Source organism: Lepidochelys kempii, chromosome 7, assembly GCF_965140285.1.
Source record: "Lepidochelys kempii isolate rLepKem1 chromosome 7, rLepKem1.hap1, whole genome shotgun sequence".
In the NCBI taxonomy this organism is placed as follows: domain Eukaryota; kingdom Metazoa; phylum Chordata; order Testudines; family Cheloniidae; genus Lepidochelys; species Lepidochelys kempii.
The window spans coordinates 124,462,758-124,479,004 of NC_136386.1; the positions used below are offsets into that span (position 1 = coordinate 124,462,758).

At 69.0% G+C, this 16,247-nt stretch overlaps 1 protein-coding gene across 1 annotated transcript in view; it reads right to left on the reverse strand.

Annotated features, from left to right (window-relative positions):
* Positions 1-1,651: 1,651 nt before the first annotated feature.
* Positions 1,652-16,247, reverse strand: part of SLIT1 (slit guidance ligand 1) — a 138,905-nt gene continuing 124,309 nt past the window's right edge. Inside the window, 12 exon segments of the mRNA XM_073354611.2 lie at positions 1,652-1,983; positions 2,475-2,686; positions 4,234-4,522; positions 4,861-5,015; positions 6,062-6,192; positions 6,627-6,858; positions 7,339-7,476; positions 8,272-8,365; positions 9,092-9,231; positions 11,108-11,205; positions 11,496-11,620; positions 15,829-15,992. Of these exon segments, the coding sequence (XP_073210712.2) occupies positions 1,745-1,983; positions 2,475-2,686; positions 4,234-4,522; positions 4,861-5,015; positions 6,062-6,192; positions 6,627-6,858; positions 7,339-7,476; positions 8,272-8,365; positions 9,092-9,231; positions 11,108-11,205; positions 11,496-11,620; positions 15,829-15,992 (2,017 nt within the window). The 3' untranslated portion in view covers positions 1,652-1,744.

The window sequence follows — 16,247 nt, forward strand, 5'->3', positions numbered from 1 at the left end:
AGGAGGAGCTGCGAGGGCAGCGCATGTGCACAGGGCAGTGTGCAGACCCATCTGGTCGTGCCTCTGCATAGGAGCCGGAGAGGGAACATGCCGCTGCTTCCGGGAGCTGCTTGAGGTAAACGCCGCCTAGAGCCTGCACCCCTGAGCCTCCCTCCACACCCCAATCCCCTGTCCCAGCCCTGATCCTGCTCCTGCCCTCCAAAGCCCTCAATCCCAGCCCAGAGCACCCTTCTGCACCGCAAACCCCTCATCCTGAGCCCCACCCGTGAGCCTGCACCTCCCCCATCCCCTCTGTGCCCCAATCCCCTGCCCCAGCCCTGCTCCCCCTCCTACCTTCCCAGCCCAGCGTACCCTCCTATACCCCAAGCCACTCATCCCCAGCCCCACCCCAGCATCTACACCCCCAGCCGGAGCCCTCACACCCACCCCCTGCTCCAGCCCAGAGCCCTCTCTCCCACCCCTTATTTCTGTCCCCACCCTGGAACCTGCACCCACAGTCCAGAGCCCTCACTCCCCCCTCCCTCAGCCCAGCGCCCTAAAATCCTCATCCCTGGCTCCACCCCAGAGTTCTGTGGGGCTGCTTCCTGCCCACGCCAGAGCAGGACCCAACCAGGCCTTCACAGTGTGCCAGCTGGTGCCACCAGCCTCACACGGGACGCCTCGGCCTGGGCCTCATCCGCACTTAGCTGCTGGGCTCCCAGCCACAGGAAGCCCCTGGTTTTTCAAGTGCCCTGTTCCAAGGGGGTGCAGGGCAGTGTGGGTTTGGCCCTATCGGCCCTGCCCCCGACACACTTCAGCGTGCAGGGCCCTGCGCCGGCCAAGCCTGGCCGGGGGGTTGGGGTCAAAGGGGGTTAAATAGCCCAGCTGTTCAACCATTCACTGTCCCGCCCCACCCCACCCCCCGGGCCCTTGTCACACAAACACTAGGGCAGTGACACATGGCCCCATGTTAACTGGTAGGGGGAGGGAGCACCCAGCTCCCTTCGGTACTCGGCCCGGCTCCGGCTCCGGCCGCGCCCACAGGCAGGAACAGCCCAGCCTGGCTTCACGGCCACCGCAGCAGGCCCTGCGCTTGCCTGGGCACGTGGCCAGGCCGCCAGCCCAAACACTGCCGTCCTCCCAGCTCAGCCCTGGGGCGGGGGCAGTGCCAGGGGCCTGGCACAGCAGGGGTGGCTCTGGGCCGCGCGGGGCTCAACACTCCCACGGCGGGGGGGGGCCTGTCTCCGGCGCTGCCCACGAACCAACACTGCTGCCGTTCCAGCCAATGCTGCACGGCCGGGACTGGCCTTGCCGCTGAGCCGGCTGCGTCCCGCCACCCCAGGCAAAGGCAGCAGGGTCAGAGCCCCCCGCTGCACCCCCAGCCGCCAGGCCCCTAGCCCATGGGAATTCACATGGCGGGGCTGAGCCCAGGGCTGGGGCTGTACAAAGCGGAGAAAGCAGAGAGACAGACAGGCAGGGGGCTGGGGCGACTCCCGTGCCCTGCCCACTATGAATACATTGGGGGAGCTGCAGGTTTAAAAAACCCTCCCTATCTACACAGGTGTTTCGTGCTGGCTCGCTGCATGGGGCAGCCCCTGCCCCAGGGCGGTCGGGTGGGGCCCGGCTCACACCCGCGGTGCACACGGGGGAGGGACAGCGAGGCAGGCTTTGGGAGTGCCAGGCAGACAGTCCCAGCTCATGGGCGGTGCCTCCAGCGGCTCCGCCCCTCGGTCTCTATCGGCGTTCCCCCGCCCGCCCCCGGCTGCTACATGCATCGGGCGCAGCCGCACTTGCTGGCCTTCTCCACCTCCTCCACGAAGGAGGAGCCGTCGCTGCACTCGAAGGTGACCTTCCTCCTCTTGAGGCGCAGCCCCGTGCAGCAGCCCTGGCCCTGGCAGGAGCCCCGGCACTCCACCCAGGAGACGGGGCGCGTGGTCTGGCAGATGGCGTAGCCCCGCTGCACTTGGGGGTGGTCCCGCACCGGCTCGCCCCGGCACGCTGACTCTGCAGGGCCAGAAGGAGAGAGGCAGTCAGACCCCGGGCTCTCCGAGGAGCCTGGCACGCTGCCTCCTGCACAGGGGTGAGGCCCCGGCCCTGGGTGCCACGGCGCCAGCCCTGGATGGCTGCTCCGTGGCACCTGCTGGCTGAGAGGCTCTTTGCCTAGGCCCAGCCCACGGGGAGGAGCCCACGAGGCAGGAGCTAGCTCCCAAGTGCCAGCAGCAAACGCCACCAGGAGCCCTGCTCCGGGCACATGGGGCCGAACTCACCCGGGGCAGCTGCACTGCGGGGAGCAGTGCTACGCCAGGGAGCCACGGGGCCCACTGGCTCCATGGTGGCCCTGGGCACCTCTCAGCGGGAGGGGCAGGCCCGGCTTGTCCGTGGGGCTCTGCTGTCAGCCACGCCCGGGGCTCTCCGGAGCCGCCCGGGCAGCAGGGCCGAGCCCCGGCCGACCCAGGCCAGGAGCATGGGGGGCCCAGGGAGGGTGGGGCTCTGACCTTGGTCGCACAGCTGGCCGGTGTAGCCGCTCTGGCACTCGCAGGCCGCCTCCCCCCGGTCCGAGATCTGGCAGTGCCCGTGGCCGCAGTGCAGGCTCTTGCAGGGGTTGTAGAGCTCCCCTTGCTGGCTGCACAGGGCGCCGTGGTACCCGTCGTGGCACTGGCAGCTGTAGGAGAGCGCGTCGAGGGGCACGCAGTCCCCGTGGACACACCTGCGGGAGCAGAGACACGAACCTGGGCAGAGCCGCCGGGAGCCCGGCCTGCCTGGCGGGGACCAGCTGCACTGTCTGCCAGGGGCCTTGACCCAGGCAGCCCGGCGCGTGCTCAGCGACCGGCAGGACAGCGCCCGCAGGGCACCCCTGGCAGCAGAGGGCGTGACGCGGCCCCCCCCGCCACCCCCGGAGCTGGTACCAATCCAGCCACTCAGCAGATCCAAGCTGGCTACTCCCGGCCTGCTCCTTCCCCGGCACCGCTCCTGCCGGGCCCGCTTGGATGCAGCCACCGGGGACAGGTTAACAGTGCCCAGCCGCGCGGCCCCGCCTCGGCCAGGCAAGATCTCGCGCCTCTGGCTGCGCGTGGCCTCGGGGCTCGTGCAAGGGAGCAGCTGGCAGCACCAGCGGGAGCGTGACACAGCACAGAGATGCGGCAAGTGCCCGCTGCCCTGTACACTGCTCACTCCTCCTGCCGCAGCTCTGCCGTGCCCCTCACTCCCGACCCGCAGCCCCCTGCCAGCCCAGCCCCGCCCCCCCAGCTCTGCCGGCGCCCCTCACTCCCGACCCGCAGCCCCCTGCCAGCCCAGCCCCGCCCCCCCAGCTCTGGCAGCGCCCCTCACTCCCGACCCGCAGCCCCCTGCCAGCCCAGCCCCGCCCCCCCAGCTCTGGCGGCGCCCCTCACTCCCGACCCGCAGCCCCCTGCCAGCCCAGCCCCGCCCCCCCAGCTCTGCCGGCGCCCCTCACTCCCGACCCGCAGCCCCCTGCCTCCCAGCCCCGCTGCGCCCCTCACTCCCAACCCGCAGCCCCCTGCCAGCCCAGCCCCGCCCCCCCCCAGCTCTGCCGTGCCCCTCACTCCCGACCCGCAGCCCCCTGCCAGCCCAGCCCAGCCCCCCCCAGCTCTGCTGTGCCCCTCACTCCCGACCCGCAGCCCCCTGCCTCCCAGCCCCGCTGCGCCCCTCACTCCCAACCCGCAGCCCCCTGCCAGCCCAGCCCAGCCCCCCCCAGCTCTGCTGTGCCCCTCACTCCCGACCCGCAGCCCCCTGCCAGCCCATCCCAGCCCCCCCCCAGCTCTGCCGTGCCCCTCACCCCCGACCCGCAGCCCCCTGCCTCCCAGCCCCGCCCCCCCCAGCTCTGCCGTGCCCCTCACTCCCGACCCGCAGCCCCCTGCCAGCCCAGCCCCGCCCCCCCAGCTCTGCCGGTGCCCCTCACTCCCGACCCGCAGCCCCCTGCCAGCCCAGCCCTGCCAGTGCCCCTCATTCCCGACCCGCAGCCCCTGCTAGCCAAGCCCCAGGCCCCCCCAGCTCTACCGGTGCCCATGAACCCTCTCACTGGCTAGTCCAGTCCTTGGCCGCCCTGTGCCCCTTTCCATGGTGGTTTGAGAAGCAGACAGGCCCGAACTGATTTGCTGTTGGCCCTGGCAGGGGGTTTAAGCCCCGGTTCCTGGAGGGGCCCGTGCGCTGAGCGCCCGGGGGCCGTGCTGCCGAGCTGGAGCCCGGCTTTGCTGCTAGTGCCCGGTGCCGCGAGGCCAGCGTGGGCAGCCCACTCACTTGTGGCCCTGGCAGGGGCTGGGGCCCTGCTGGTCGCAGTGCGGCCCTGCCCAGCCCGGCTCGCAATGGCACACGGGGCCATGGGCGGCATCGGGCTGGCACAGGCCGTGAAGGCAGTACAGCTTGCGGCAGGGCTCGCAGCCGGGCACCACCCCCGGCTTCATCTGGGTCTTGGTGAAGTCCTGCAGCTCGTGGTTGATGTAGAGGTTGCGGATGCAGCCGTGGAAGCTGGTGCCGTTGAGGATCTGCCAGAGGCGGAAGGCGGCCGAGTTCACGTCCACCGGCATGCCTGGCAGAGAGTGGGTGGGGCGGGCGTGAGGCGGGCGCATGGGGTACCCAGCCCCCACCCCGTCCTCCCCCAGGCAGCCAGGGACACGCGCCTGCCCCCGGCCCGGACACCCCCCCGTGCACAGAGATCCGAGCGCCGAGATCCCCTCCCTCCGGGCTCAGTGAAGCCTCCCCCCGAACGGTGCCACCTGTCCCGGCCTGCCCCCTGCCAAGCCCCGTCTGCCAGCCTCCCTGACGGCTCCTGGCACCCACGGGCCCTCCCCGGCTGAGCTCAGCTCCTGCCCCCGGCCAGCCCTGGGACCCCTCCCCGCGAGTTGGCACCCCAGCGCCGGGACCCACCTCCCACGTACAGCGGCGCCTCGCTGGTCAGTGTGTGGGGCTTGCCGAAGCCGTCCATGGTCATGGGGCTGCCGCCGTCGATGGAGAGATTCACCGTCTGCTCGAACGTCACCAGCTCCACCGTGTGGAACTGCCCGTCGTTGATGGTCTCGGCGCTGGGGGCAGGGCCCAGGCCCCGGGGTTAGTGACTGAGCCCAGCCCCCAGCCCCCTCGCTGCCCAGCCCCGCCCAGCCCCCCATCTCAGCCCCCCGGGGCTCGTGACAGAGCCCAGCTCCCCCCCCAGCCCCCTCGCTGCCCAGCCCCCCCCGCCCCCAGCCCCCTGGAGTTACTGACTGAGCCCAGCCCCCAGCCCCCTCGCTGCCCAGCCCAGCCCCACCCTGCGCCCCCATCTCAGCCCCCCGGGGTTCGTGCCAGAGCCCAGCGCCTGGCCCCGCCCTGCCCCCAGCCCTGGCATCCCTGAGCTGGGCTCAGTCACTTACCCCAGCTCCTGGTACCCCGGCCCCCTTGCCACACGTCCCCACTCTGCTGCCCAGCCCAGCCCCCCACCACCACCCCAGCCACCCACACTCGCTGCCTTCAGTGTCTGTCATGCGGGGGGGAGTGCCCAGACCCGGGGGGGGGAGGGCTGTGCCCAGGCCTGGGGCGGGCACGTGCTATCCCAGGGCACAGACGGGTTCAGGGAGTGGCTCCTCGGCAGCTGGCCCAGTCCCCTCCCCCAACAGGGCTCAGGGCTGGCCCCACCGTCGGGGGTGCACTGAGCTGGGGGGCGCTGACCTTATCTACACTGGGGCATCCTTCCCAGGCTGCGCCCCCCGTCACTGCCACTCCAGCCAGCCGTGCTGTGGGGCAGCGGGACGGCGCCGTGCCTGGAAGAACCCTCTGGGGACGGGCCAGGCTCTCTGGCCGCCCGGCACAGAGGCAATGGGGCAGGGGGCTGTGCCGGGGCCGTGGTGCCCGCGGCTGGGCAGGGAGAGGGGCGCGGTGTGCAGCAGGTTACGCCAGGGTCTGCCCCATGCCCTGCATCATGGGTCCGGCTCTGGCAGGGGCATGGCCAGGCTGGGCGGTGGCAGGGGGGCGGTGGCTCCTAGATGCACTGAGAGGAGCTGGCCCCTCAGGAATCGCCCCCCCCATGGGAGGCCATGGGCTGCCCCCCCAGTGCTGGGTGCAGCCAGTGCCACGGCTGGCGGGGAGGGGGTGGTACCTGTAGATAGCCGAGCTGGGGTAGCTCCCGGGGTCGTAACTGACCCGCACATGGCCCTGGTACAGCTCCACGGCCATGTGGTCCCGGTCCCCGTTGTACAGCAGGATCCCGTTGTCCTCGGCTGTGGAGACCTGGTGGAGGGCGTGGGGGGCGGGATGTCACACCAGGGGCCACGGCCCAGCAGCCGGCCTGGGCAGCTCCCTGGCATCCCCGCCCGGCACCTGCCTTCCTGCACCCCATCTGGTACCCAGCCCCGCCCCCTGGCACCCAGCCCCACCCCCGCCTCCCTGCACCCCACCGGGCGTGCAGCCCCACCCCCTGGCACCCAGCCCCACTCCCGGCTCCACCTCCATGCACCCCACCTGGCACACAGCCCTGCCTCCCAGACCCCCACCTCCCTCCAGCCCTCAGCCTCACCTCCTGGCAGGGCCTGGGGACACAATGCCAGGCCCAGAGCCATGCTGCCCCTGCTCACCCCACGTGCCGGCCCTGCAGCAGCCCCAGGTGCAGCCCTGGCAGGGGCCGTGCCCGGTGCTGACGGGTGGGGGGCCGGCGCGGGCCGTACCTGCAGCGTGATGTTGGCCCGTGGCCAGTTGTGCAGGTCGGTGAATTGCAGGTACGTGTCCCGGTCCACAAAGTTGACGCTCAGGAGCTTCTCGCACTCGGGGCCCCCGAAGCCAGGCTGGCAGCGGCACACGGCCCGGCTGCCCAGCTCCACGCAGTCGGCCCCGTTCTGGCACTCGGTCCGCGCGCAGAGACTGGGCTGGGCGCGAGGCGGCATCTCACACAGCTGCCCGCTGGGGAGAGGGACCGGCCAGCAGGTGGTGAGAGGAGCCCGTAAGCCGGGGACCCCAGCGAGACCCAGGCCAGGGCAGCTGGTCCCCTCCTGCAGCAGGGAATGGAGAACCAGGCCTGGCCCAGATCAGCCACCCCACAGCAGCTGCAGGGGCTCTGGGTGGGTGAGGGCGACAGCCCCCCACAGCAAACCCCAAAGAGCAAGGCCAGGTTCTGGGCCCCCCTCGGCTGCACTGGGGCAGCAACACGGGCAGGACCAGACTCCCCGGACCACGAGGTGCCTCCGTCTGGCTCTGGTGCGTGAGGGGGTGCCCGGGGCCCGCTTGCAGCAGGGCACGGCCCCCCGCCGCCCCCTCACCTCCAGCTGCATGGCCCAGGCTGGGGCCCGCCCGGGCCACGTGTGCAGGGGCATGGGATGGAGGTGCTGGGGCCTGTGCATCCCACCCCTCCCGGGGGTGACAGCGGGGCTCGGCCGGCCTGACCTGTAGCCCTGTGTGCAGAGGCAGGAGTAGCCGTTTCCCTCGTCCTGGCACTGGGCACCGTGCTGGCACCGGTGGTCCCGGCAGGCGTCGTAGTCCAGGCTGCAGTTGTCCCCCCCGTAGCCGGGGGCGCACTCACACCTGGGGGGAAGGGAACCTTGCTCCGAGATCCACCGGGCCCCGCAGCCCAGCTCCGGGCCAGGGCAGGGTTAGGCCCCACTGTCCCTGTGCTTGTGTCTCCGAGGACTCGCTGGCTGCCCCACGCTCCTTCGGGGCCTTCCCCCAGGTTCCATGCCCGTGCATTGCCCTGGCCTAGCCCCCGCCCCATGCCAGCACAGCTCCCCCTCCCGCCCGTGGGGACCTGGCAGAGCTGAATCTGCCTCAGGCTCTGCCGGGCTCTCCACGCCTCGCGCCGGGGGATCCTTTGACTCTCAGGGGCCGTTGTGACCCAGGGCCCCGGAGCGCTAGGTGCTGGCCGGCCCCAGAGCCCGACAGTCCCAGCCCCGGAACGCACAAGGGGGATCTGTGCCCAGGCCAGGTGCCCCCGACAATTCCTCCAGGCTGCCCTCCAGCACCAGGGAAAACCGCCCCAGTGGGACGTCCGGGCACAAGCAATGTCAAGCCAGGCCAAAGGCACTCGGCACCCCGGGAGTCCCCTGGCTGCAGGTCCATCTGGCTCACGGCTCTGCCCCTCTGGTGTGAATTCCTTGCCCACCCTCTGTGCCCCCGGCAGCCCAGGGAGGGGAGGCGGGAGGCCCAGCACAACGGCGAATGGGGTCCCAATTCAGATGCTGCGGTGACTGGCGCTGCCCCTCCCCAATGCCTGGGGACTTGGGGGGGTCTGCGGGCTCGTGCCCACGAACGTGGCATGTCTGGGGCAGCCCCAGGTGCCTTGTGCCCAGCCACACGGGCAGGGAACAGGGGGATTTAACTCACCGGGGCCCCTCGGCGGTGACGACGCACTGGGCACTGTGCTGGCAGGGGCTGAGGTCCACGGAGCAGAGATCCACCAGCTCCTCGCAGGCCCGTCCTGGACAAGGGAGGGGAGAGGCCGGGCTCATCTGGCTGCAGCCCTCTGCTCCCAGAGCTGCAGGGGCTGGGCAGTGACCCTTCTGAGCCTGCTGGCCCCCCAGGGCCCCGGCTCCGCGCGGCAGAAGGAAGGGAGCAGCCAGGGCCACTGAGTCACCGCTGGGGCCTGGGAGCTGTCCCCACAGCCGCGGGGAGCATGGCGGGGGTCTGCGCGGGAGGCTGGCGCAGGGCACCACAGCCTGGCAGAGAAGGTCCCCAGGCTATGTGCACTCCAGGCAAGTCCCCCCGTTACCCAGCCAGGCCTCCTCTCCAGGCGCCTTGCCCGTTCGGATCTGGGTCAGGGAGATGCTGCCAGGGCGCATGGTGCTGCACAGAGGCCTGGCCTGTGCTAGCCGGAGCGTCCTGAAATGTCCCTCTGGCACAAGCAAGGAGTCCCAACCCTGGGGCCTGTGCCCGGCTCCCACAGGCAGGGTCTGGGACACTGGCCAGCGGCAGGGCCAGCGGCTGTCTGTCTGCACCAGCTGCTGGGTGCTCAGCCTCGCTCAGGTGAGCAGGGCGGGAGAGGGATGGCTGGCTGGGGGGTATGCAGACAGACAGATGTGTGTGGGGCCAGGGAGAGCATTCTCCTCCTGGGGGAGGACAGCGCCTGGCTGGGGACCTCAGAGGCTGATTCGCAGGTGGGCTGTCCCCTGGCCCCAGCCCGGGGAGGGCCCCTCCTGCCCTGTACCTGTGTAGTGGGGCTCGCACAGACAGGTGTAGTTTCCGAGCCCCTGCACACAGGTGCCCCCATTGGCACAGGCGTGGTCCTGGCAGGCGTCGCTGATGCCGCTGCAGGTCGGCCCCTCGAATCCTGCTGCACAAAGGCACCTGCCGGGGGGGGGGGGGGGGGGGGGGGAGGAAAACAACCCACAGGTTAACGCCCCGGCCCCCCGGCTACCCCCGGCTGAGCTGGCAAGGAGCAGCCACCGGTTCTGTGTGGCCCACCAAAACCACTGCGCAGGCTCCCCCGCTGGCTCTCCAGCAATCACCCCCCCCCACCCCCCCGCGCCTGCTTTCCCAGTGGGGCACAACCCTGGACTGCCAATGGAGCGAAGCACAAGGGGCCAGCCGCAGCACGTCTTGTCCAAGGGAGCCTGCGCCCTTTGCAGACACGACTGCCTTTGAACCCACACTGCTCTGTGAGAGGGAGACCCCCACCCCCATGGGAACCGACGCCCAGAGCTGCGAGGGGACGTGCCCCAAGGCAGCAGAAGAGTTGGGGCTGGAACCAGCCGCACCCACCAGCTCCCTGCTCTAGCCCCTGGCGCGCAAACCCTTGGGGCAGGACCCAGGAGTCCTGCACTCTATGCTCCTCCTGACCAGAGCCAGGCCTGGGCAGAACCCAGGAATCCTGCCTTCCAGCTCCCCGCTGCAGCCAGGCGCACCTGCTGGGCCCATGGCATGACTGTGGCAAAGCTGGAGATCAGACCCTGTGCTCAGCCCTGCTAGGTCTGAACTGACGCAGAGCTGCAAGGGGAGCGAGCCAGGAAAGGCCGTCTGCAGGAAGCTGCCCGAGGCCCAGATCAGCGGGACCCCAGGACAGGCCCAGCCCGGCATGCACGCAGGGCCAACTGCGAGTCCCGTGGTTGTAAAGGGGCGGGAGCGGGGGACGGCTTCACAGGACGCCCCGTCCTGAGCTGGGCCGGAGTTCAGCGCTCCGGGAGAGATGAAGCTGTGAGGGATGAATTACTAGCTGTACCAAGAACCTGCCTGGCCCGAGATCTCTGTGTGCGTGGCAAGTGCACGCCCTGCACGTGTGTGTGCAAAGGAGGCTGGGGGTGGCTGGCTGACACGAATGACTGGCTGTGGGCCCCGGGGCCAGGGCTGCTCGGCTGGCCGTGCCCGGAGCCTCCGGCAGCCCCGGCTCAGAGCGCTGCAAACCCCCAGGCCAGGCTGGCTGGTGCGGAGGCTGGGCTGCTGTGGCGACGGGCTAAGGCCGTTCAGCGTGGGCACTGGTGTCTGGGGGAGGCTGGGCGCGCGGGGGCAGGGCTGGCTGTGCCAGGAGCCCGTTGGCTCTCCCTGCCTCAGCAGTGAGTTATGGGGCGTTTCTCTGGGGCGCGAGAAGAGACCCCGCTGCCTCCGGCTTGCAGTGGGGAGTGCGTGAGCCCCGCTCCCGGGGCTGGTTCCTGTGCCCGGCGGGGCCCCCCTGCAGGGACCGGCCTGGCACACAGACCTGCTTGGACTCGGGCTCAAAGGGAATCACGCCCGGGCACCTGCCCTGGCACTCAGCTCCCCAAGCTCCGCTCTCATCGACGGGGGAACGGGGCGAGCGGCTGGGCCGGGCCGCATTGGGGGCTCCTCTCTGAGGGGTGGAGGGGCCGCTCAGCACGGAGCGGATGCAGGGGTGGCGGGGGGGACCCAGTGTCCCTGCCACATGGCCCCGTGGGCTGCAGCATGGCCTCCCAGTCCCTCGCTGGGCCCTCTTCAGCAGCTCCCAGCTCCCGCCCCCACAGCCAGCCCCACCTTTGCCACAGCCGCCAAGCCCCACCTGGCCTTGGGCCGCAGGGTCCCAGCCCCGCGGGTGCTATTCCTGGCTCCGGGATGGACTTGGTGAGCTTAGGCAAGGCCGCTGGGCGCAGGTCTCGGAGCTGAGGCGCAGCCCATGCACACACGGGCCCGCTCAGCTGCGTGGGCGCCCAGCGCCATCCCCCGGTGCCCCATCTCCGGGGTCCCACAGCCGTAACCCCCCCACGCTCGCACTCACGTGAACCCGGCTCCCTCCCGCGCCGGGGGCTGGCAGGTCCCGCCGTTCACACAGGGGCCACTGGAGCAGCTGTCCACGGGCTCCTCACAGTCCTTGCCCTGGGGACGGAGAGCTCAAAGCTGGGCGCTGTGGCCACTGAGATCCCTGCCCCGTCCCCCGTTGCCAGTCCCGTAATGGTGCCACGAGCAATACCCTGGCAAGGCCCCATCCTGTGGGGAGCGACGCCCCGCCGGGCAGGATCGGGGGCCGCAGCCAGTGGGTGCGAGTGCCGCCCCCCGCCCCCAATGTGAGCTGTTGGCAGAGCCCTGGGCTCCTGCCCGCGGGAGGCCGGGACAGCGAACGAATGCCCGGTGCACCCGCCCAGGGGCTGGCACCCGCCCCTGCTCACCTTGTGCCCGCTGGGGCAGCTGCAGCGGTAGGCAGCCAGCGGGTCATTGTGGCAGGTGCCTTGGTTCTGGCATGGGCTGGAGAGGCAGGGGTCACACTTGGCCTGGATGCTCAGGGCCGGCGGACCTGGTGGAGGGAAGGAAGGAGGGAGGGTCCCTGGAGCCCACTGGCAGCGCGTGACCGTGCGGGGGGGACACAGGCGCAGCTGCTGTTTCAGCCAGGGCACTTTGGCCTTGGGGCCGTACTCCCAGGGCCGGATAATCCAGGAGCAGGCCAGTCCCACAGCCCCAGCCCCTAACGCACGGCTGGGCTACGCAGGGAGGTGTTCAACCCCCGTGCAAGGCAGCCGGCGCCGAGCACAGCTCGACCATCCCTGGAGCACAGCTGGGCAGCCCCCCGCACTCAGCCACCGGCTGCCATGGGCCGGGGGGCAGGAGCAAGGGGTCCCAGATCAGCAGTGTCTAAGGCCAGTCTGACCTGGGGCACAACCCAGGCCAGGGCCCCGCCCCAAGGCCCCTTCGTCCAGCGTTCAGAAAGAGCCGCCCGATGAAAAGCCTCCAGTGATGGAGAACCCGTCCGTTCCCTGGGAGGGGCCAACGGTTAATTGCCCTCCCCGTTCAATGGGCGTGTCTGGCTTCAGCGTGGTCGGCAGCAGGGCTGTCCCTAGCCGAACTTCTTCTCCCCAGGGCGACACTTACAGACCTGGATCCAGTCACCTGCCAGCCATCAGGCACTGAACAGCCCGAGCTCCAGCAGCCTCTCACTCTATGGCAGGTTGCCAGCCCCTGAACCAGGCTCAGAGAGTCCACGGCCAGGAGCCCTGTGATCATCTGCTTGGAGCTCTGCGCAGCACAAACCACGCGATGGCCCTGGATTCATTGCGCTCTGCACCAGGACAGAGCGTTCAGGGAAACCGCCCAACTCCATTAAACAACGGCCAGTGATGGAGAATCTGCCCAAGGCTGGGTAATGCGATCCAGTGGCTAGTTACCCTCACTGTTAAAGAAACACCTTGTTTCCTGTCTGCGAGTCTAGCCTCAATGTCCAGCCACTGGATCATGTGAGACCTTCCTCGGCTGGACTGCAGAGCCCGTGGTTAAATACCTGTTCCCCAGGCAGGTGCGGACAGACTGGGATCAAACCATCCCTTCACCTTCTCCTCGTTAAGTGAAACAGATTCAGCTCCTTGCTTCTGTCACTATCAGACAGGTTTTCTAATCCTTTAATCACTCCCGTGGCTCTTCTCTGACCCCTCCAATTTATCAGCATCCCTCTTGCACTGTGGACACCAGAACTGGACACAGGATCCCAGCAGCGGTCGCACCAGGGCCAAATCCAGAGGGAACATAACCTCTCTGCTCCCTCTCGAGAGTACCCTGGGCATGCAGCCCAGGATCACACTGGCCCTTTTGGCCTCACACTGGGAGCTCCTGTCAGCTGATTGTCCACCCTGACCCTGGTCTTTTTCAGCGTCGCTGCTTCCGAGGATGGAGTCCCCTGTCGGGTGAGTAGGGCCGAGTCTTTGTTCCCAGCTGTCGTTACAGAACCGTCCGAAACACAGACACAGAATCACAGACCTCTCGGGCTGAAGGGACCTTGAGAGGGCAGCGAGGCCAAGTCACCTAACCAGCCCTGCCAGGCGTGTGTCTAACCTGCCTTGAAAACCTCCACAACCTCCCCTGGGAGCCTGGCCCAGAGCTTCGCTGCCCTGAGCGTTCGTTTTCCGAATACCAACCCAACATCTCCTGGCTGCGAATTACGCCCATTGCTACTTGTCCAGCTTGCAGTGGACACGGGGAACAACCGCTCCCCGCCCGCTGGAACAGCCCTGCTCATAGGTGTAGGCTGCTCGCAGGCCCCCTCAGTCTTCTTGGCCCCATACTGAACTGGCCCAGCTTTTAGCCTTTCCTCAGCGCTCAGGGTATCGGCCCCTCGGGGCGTGTTGCTGGTGCTCCTGCTGCTTGTGCCCAGCTTGCCAAGCCACCGCACACCTGGGGCTAGTGACCGCGCTTGTGGGTTCTCCAGGTCATCGATACAGATGTTACCTGGCGTAGGGTCAAGAACCCATCCCCGTGGGCCCCCACTGGCAACACCCCCGCCCCATGCCGATCCCCCAGTCAGTCATGCTGGGGACCGACCAGCCAGCCAGCTCCTGCCCCAGTCCCCGTGCGCCAAGCCCCGTTTGTGGGGTTCTCGTTTGTAGCGGCCGTGTCGTGGGCCCCCAGCCACAGCACGCCCACACCATGAGCAGTATCAGCCCAGCCTGTAGCCCATCAAACGGGAGCTCTGGCTAGGCTGAGCGGCTCCCTTTCAATCCCTGCAATCCTGGGGGAAGCGGGGGCAGCGCTGACCTGCCGGGCGGAAGCAGGGGCCCACGCCTGGCAGGGTGAGTCTCACCCTCTTTTGGGACAGTTTGTAAAGCCCCAGGCCTGGCCCAGCGGCAGCAGCCACGCTGGGTTTCCTTCCAGCTCTTTTCTTTCAAGCCCTCTTTGGTCAGTGCAGTGTGGGCCAGCTGTGGGACCGAGGGGTTAAAATGGGCTCATCTCCCCAGCAGGCCGTGAGGGGGGGGCTTTCCTGGCCTAGCGAGGGTGGGTTCATTTCTCAGAGTCACAGGGTTGCCATACGAGACCCCAAAGGGCCCCTCTGTGGTCTCTGGGTAGCGACCGGCTAGTGGAAGACGGCCACGGCTGGACCAGGTCCGTGTCCGGTCTCTGATGGGCCGGTGCAGCCGCTGTGGGATAGGCCCCCTCCCCGCAGGTCTCGTCCTGGTCTCCAGTATCTGGCTCAGCCCCTGGAGCCGGGGGTCTCACACGCGGCTGGAATTCTGGCTCCGCCCCCTCGGGGTGGGGGCTCCTCTCACCCCTATAAATATCTGCTCCTCATTGGAGAGCGTGGCCCGAACTGGTGCCTCTTGCTGCTGGGGCGTCAAAGTCCTCCTGGGAACGTGGGACCAGCCGGCCCGGCCCCAGGCCCCCGTGTCCCTTTCGCCCTGTGGGGCTGTAACGGTGCAAACGCCCAGGCCTGGGCTGTGCTGGGGGCTGGCCCCAGGTCAGGGCTCCAGGGACCCCCGACCCCACAGCAGGGACAGGCCCCGGGGCAAGGCAGTGTCTGCACCCGCTGAACCAAGGCCAGGCAGGTGCAAACCCCGGTTAGCTCGGTGGCTGCACCCACCTACCACGCTGCGGCCAGTGCCGGGGGCGGTTACTGACCGTGACTAGCTACGGCCGGGCCTGGGCCCTGCTAGGGTCTGACCCAGTGTTAGCCATCTCCACAGGGTGTCCTTCTCTCCCCTCTGAGGGTCTGCTCCGGCTGGACCGAAGCAGGGCTGCAGCCATCACACCCTCTAGGTTCAGACTTACCCACTGGCCGGCCTGGGCCAGGAGTCGCAAGTCACAGACGGCTCGAGCCAGGCCCTGGCAGCCCCTGGCATTGCTCAGGGAGCAGAGCTGCCCTTCTCCAGACAGGGACCTTTCCTGGCACAGCCCCTTTGCCGGGCCCCGCATTGTCCAGGGAGCCCTGACTCGCTAGGTCAGGGCCAAGTCAGAGCCAGCAGCCGGAGCTGAAGCCAGACCCATTCCGACTAGAACTAAGGTGAACCCCATTTCCACCCAGTAGGGAATTAACCCACCGAGGGACGGGGGGTTCACCAGCCCGCGGCTGGACTCTTCTCCCTGACAGACACACTCCAGCTCAGCCAGGGGCACGTCCACCCAGCAATCAGACAGCCGCTCTCCACTGCCAGGGGTGGGGAGATGTCTGGGGCCTGGCTCTGGGACCCCAGGAGGGGGGAGGGTCCCGGAACCCGGGCTGCAACCTGAGCCGGAAAGTCTACACAGCCGTGCTTAGCGCTGCAAGCCCGTCGGCTGAGCCGGGCCTGCTGCGGGCAGGGGTAGACGTATCCAGTGTGACTGGGCTGGAGGCAGAATCCGGGGCAGGTTCTCCAGCCTGTGCTGTGCAGGACGTCAGATGGGCTGTTCGGCAGGGTCCCTCCTGGCCCTAGCGTCTCTGACCCTCACAGCAGCCCAGGAGGCTGGTCAGAATCAGCAGAGGGAAACTGAGGCACAGGGTGCGGGATGGGCTTTGCCACATGGAGAAGGTGTCTCAGAGCTGGGCATCGGACTCAGGACCTCCCAGGTCCCAGCCCTGCTTGGGACCCACCATGACACACGATCCCCTGCCCGCAGTGACCCCACCCAGCACATTCGCTCCAGAATTAACCTGCAGGGGGTGACAGCCAGGACAGAGCAGGGCAGGGGTCAGAGTCCACGGGACCCTGTCTGTGCCCATCCACCGGGCACAGCCCCCAGTAACCGTGCACTGAACGGGCCCCTCACCTTGGCACTCAAACTTCTTGGCTGGGGTGGTGAGCAGCAGCTTGCCTTCCATGTCGGGCGGGCCGGCACAGCGGGCAATGCCGGGCTCCTTGTAGCCCGTTTTGACCCAGCCCGAGAGCCAGCGTAGCTGGCAGTCGCAGTACAGGGGGTTGGCCCCGATGGCGCTGCACAGGGGAGACAAGAGCAAAGGTGAGTCAGCGAGACCTGGCCCCTGGCCCCGGGGCGGGATGAGCCCGCCTGGCCCCGCTCCCTTTGCAGCCCCTGGGCTGAGCAAGGCCAGCCGGCAGGCCCAACTCCCAGGGGCGGCGCTCACGGGGAGCTGCTGGTTCTCCCGCCACCCGCGGGTGTGGGGAAGACAAGGGTGCAGTGCCACGATACCTCCTCCAGGGGGCACACCACTCCCACAAATCCATCTCCAG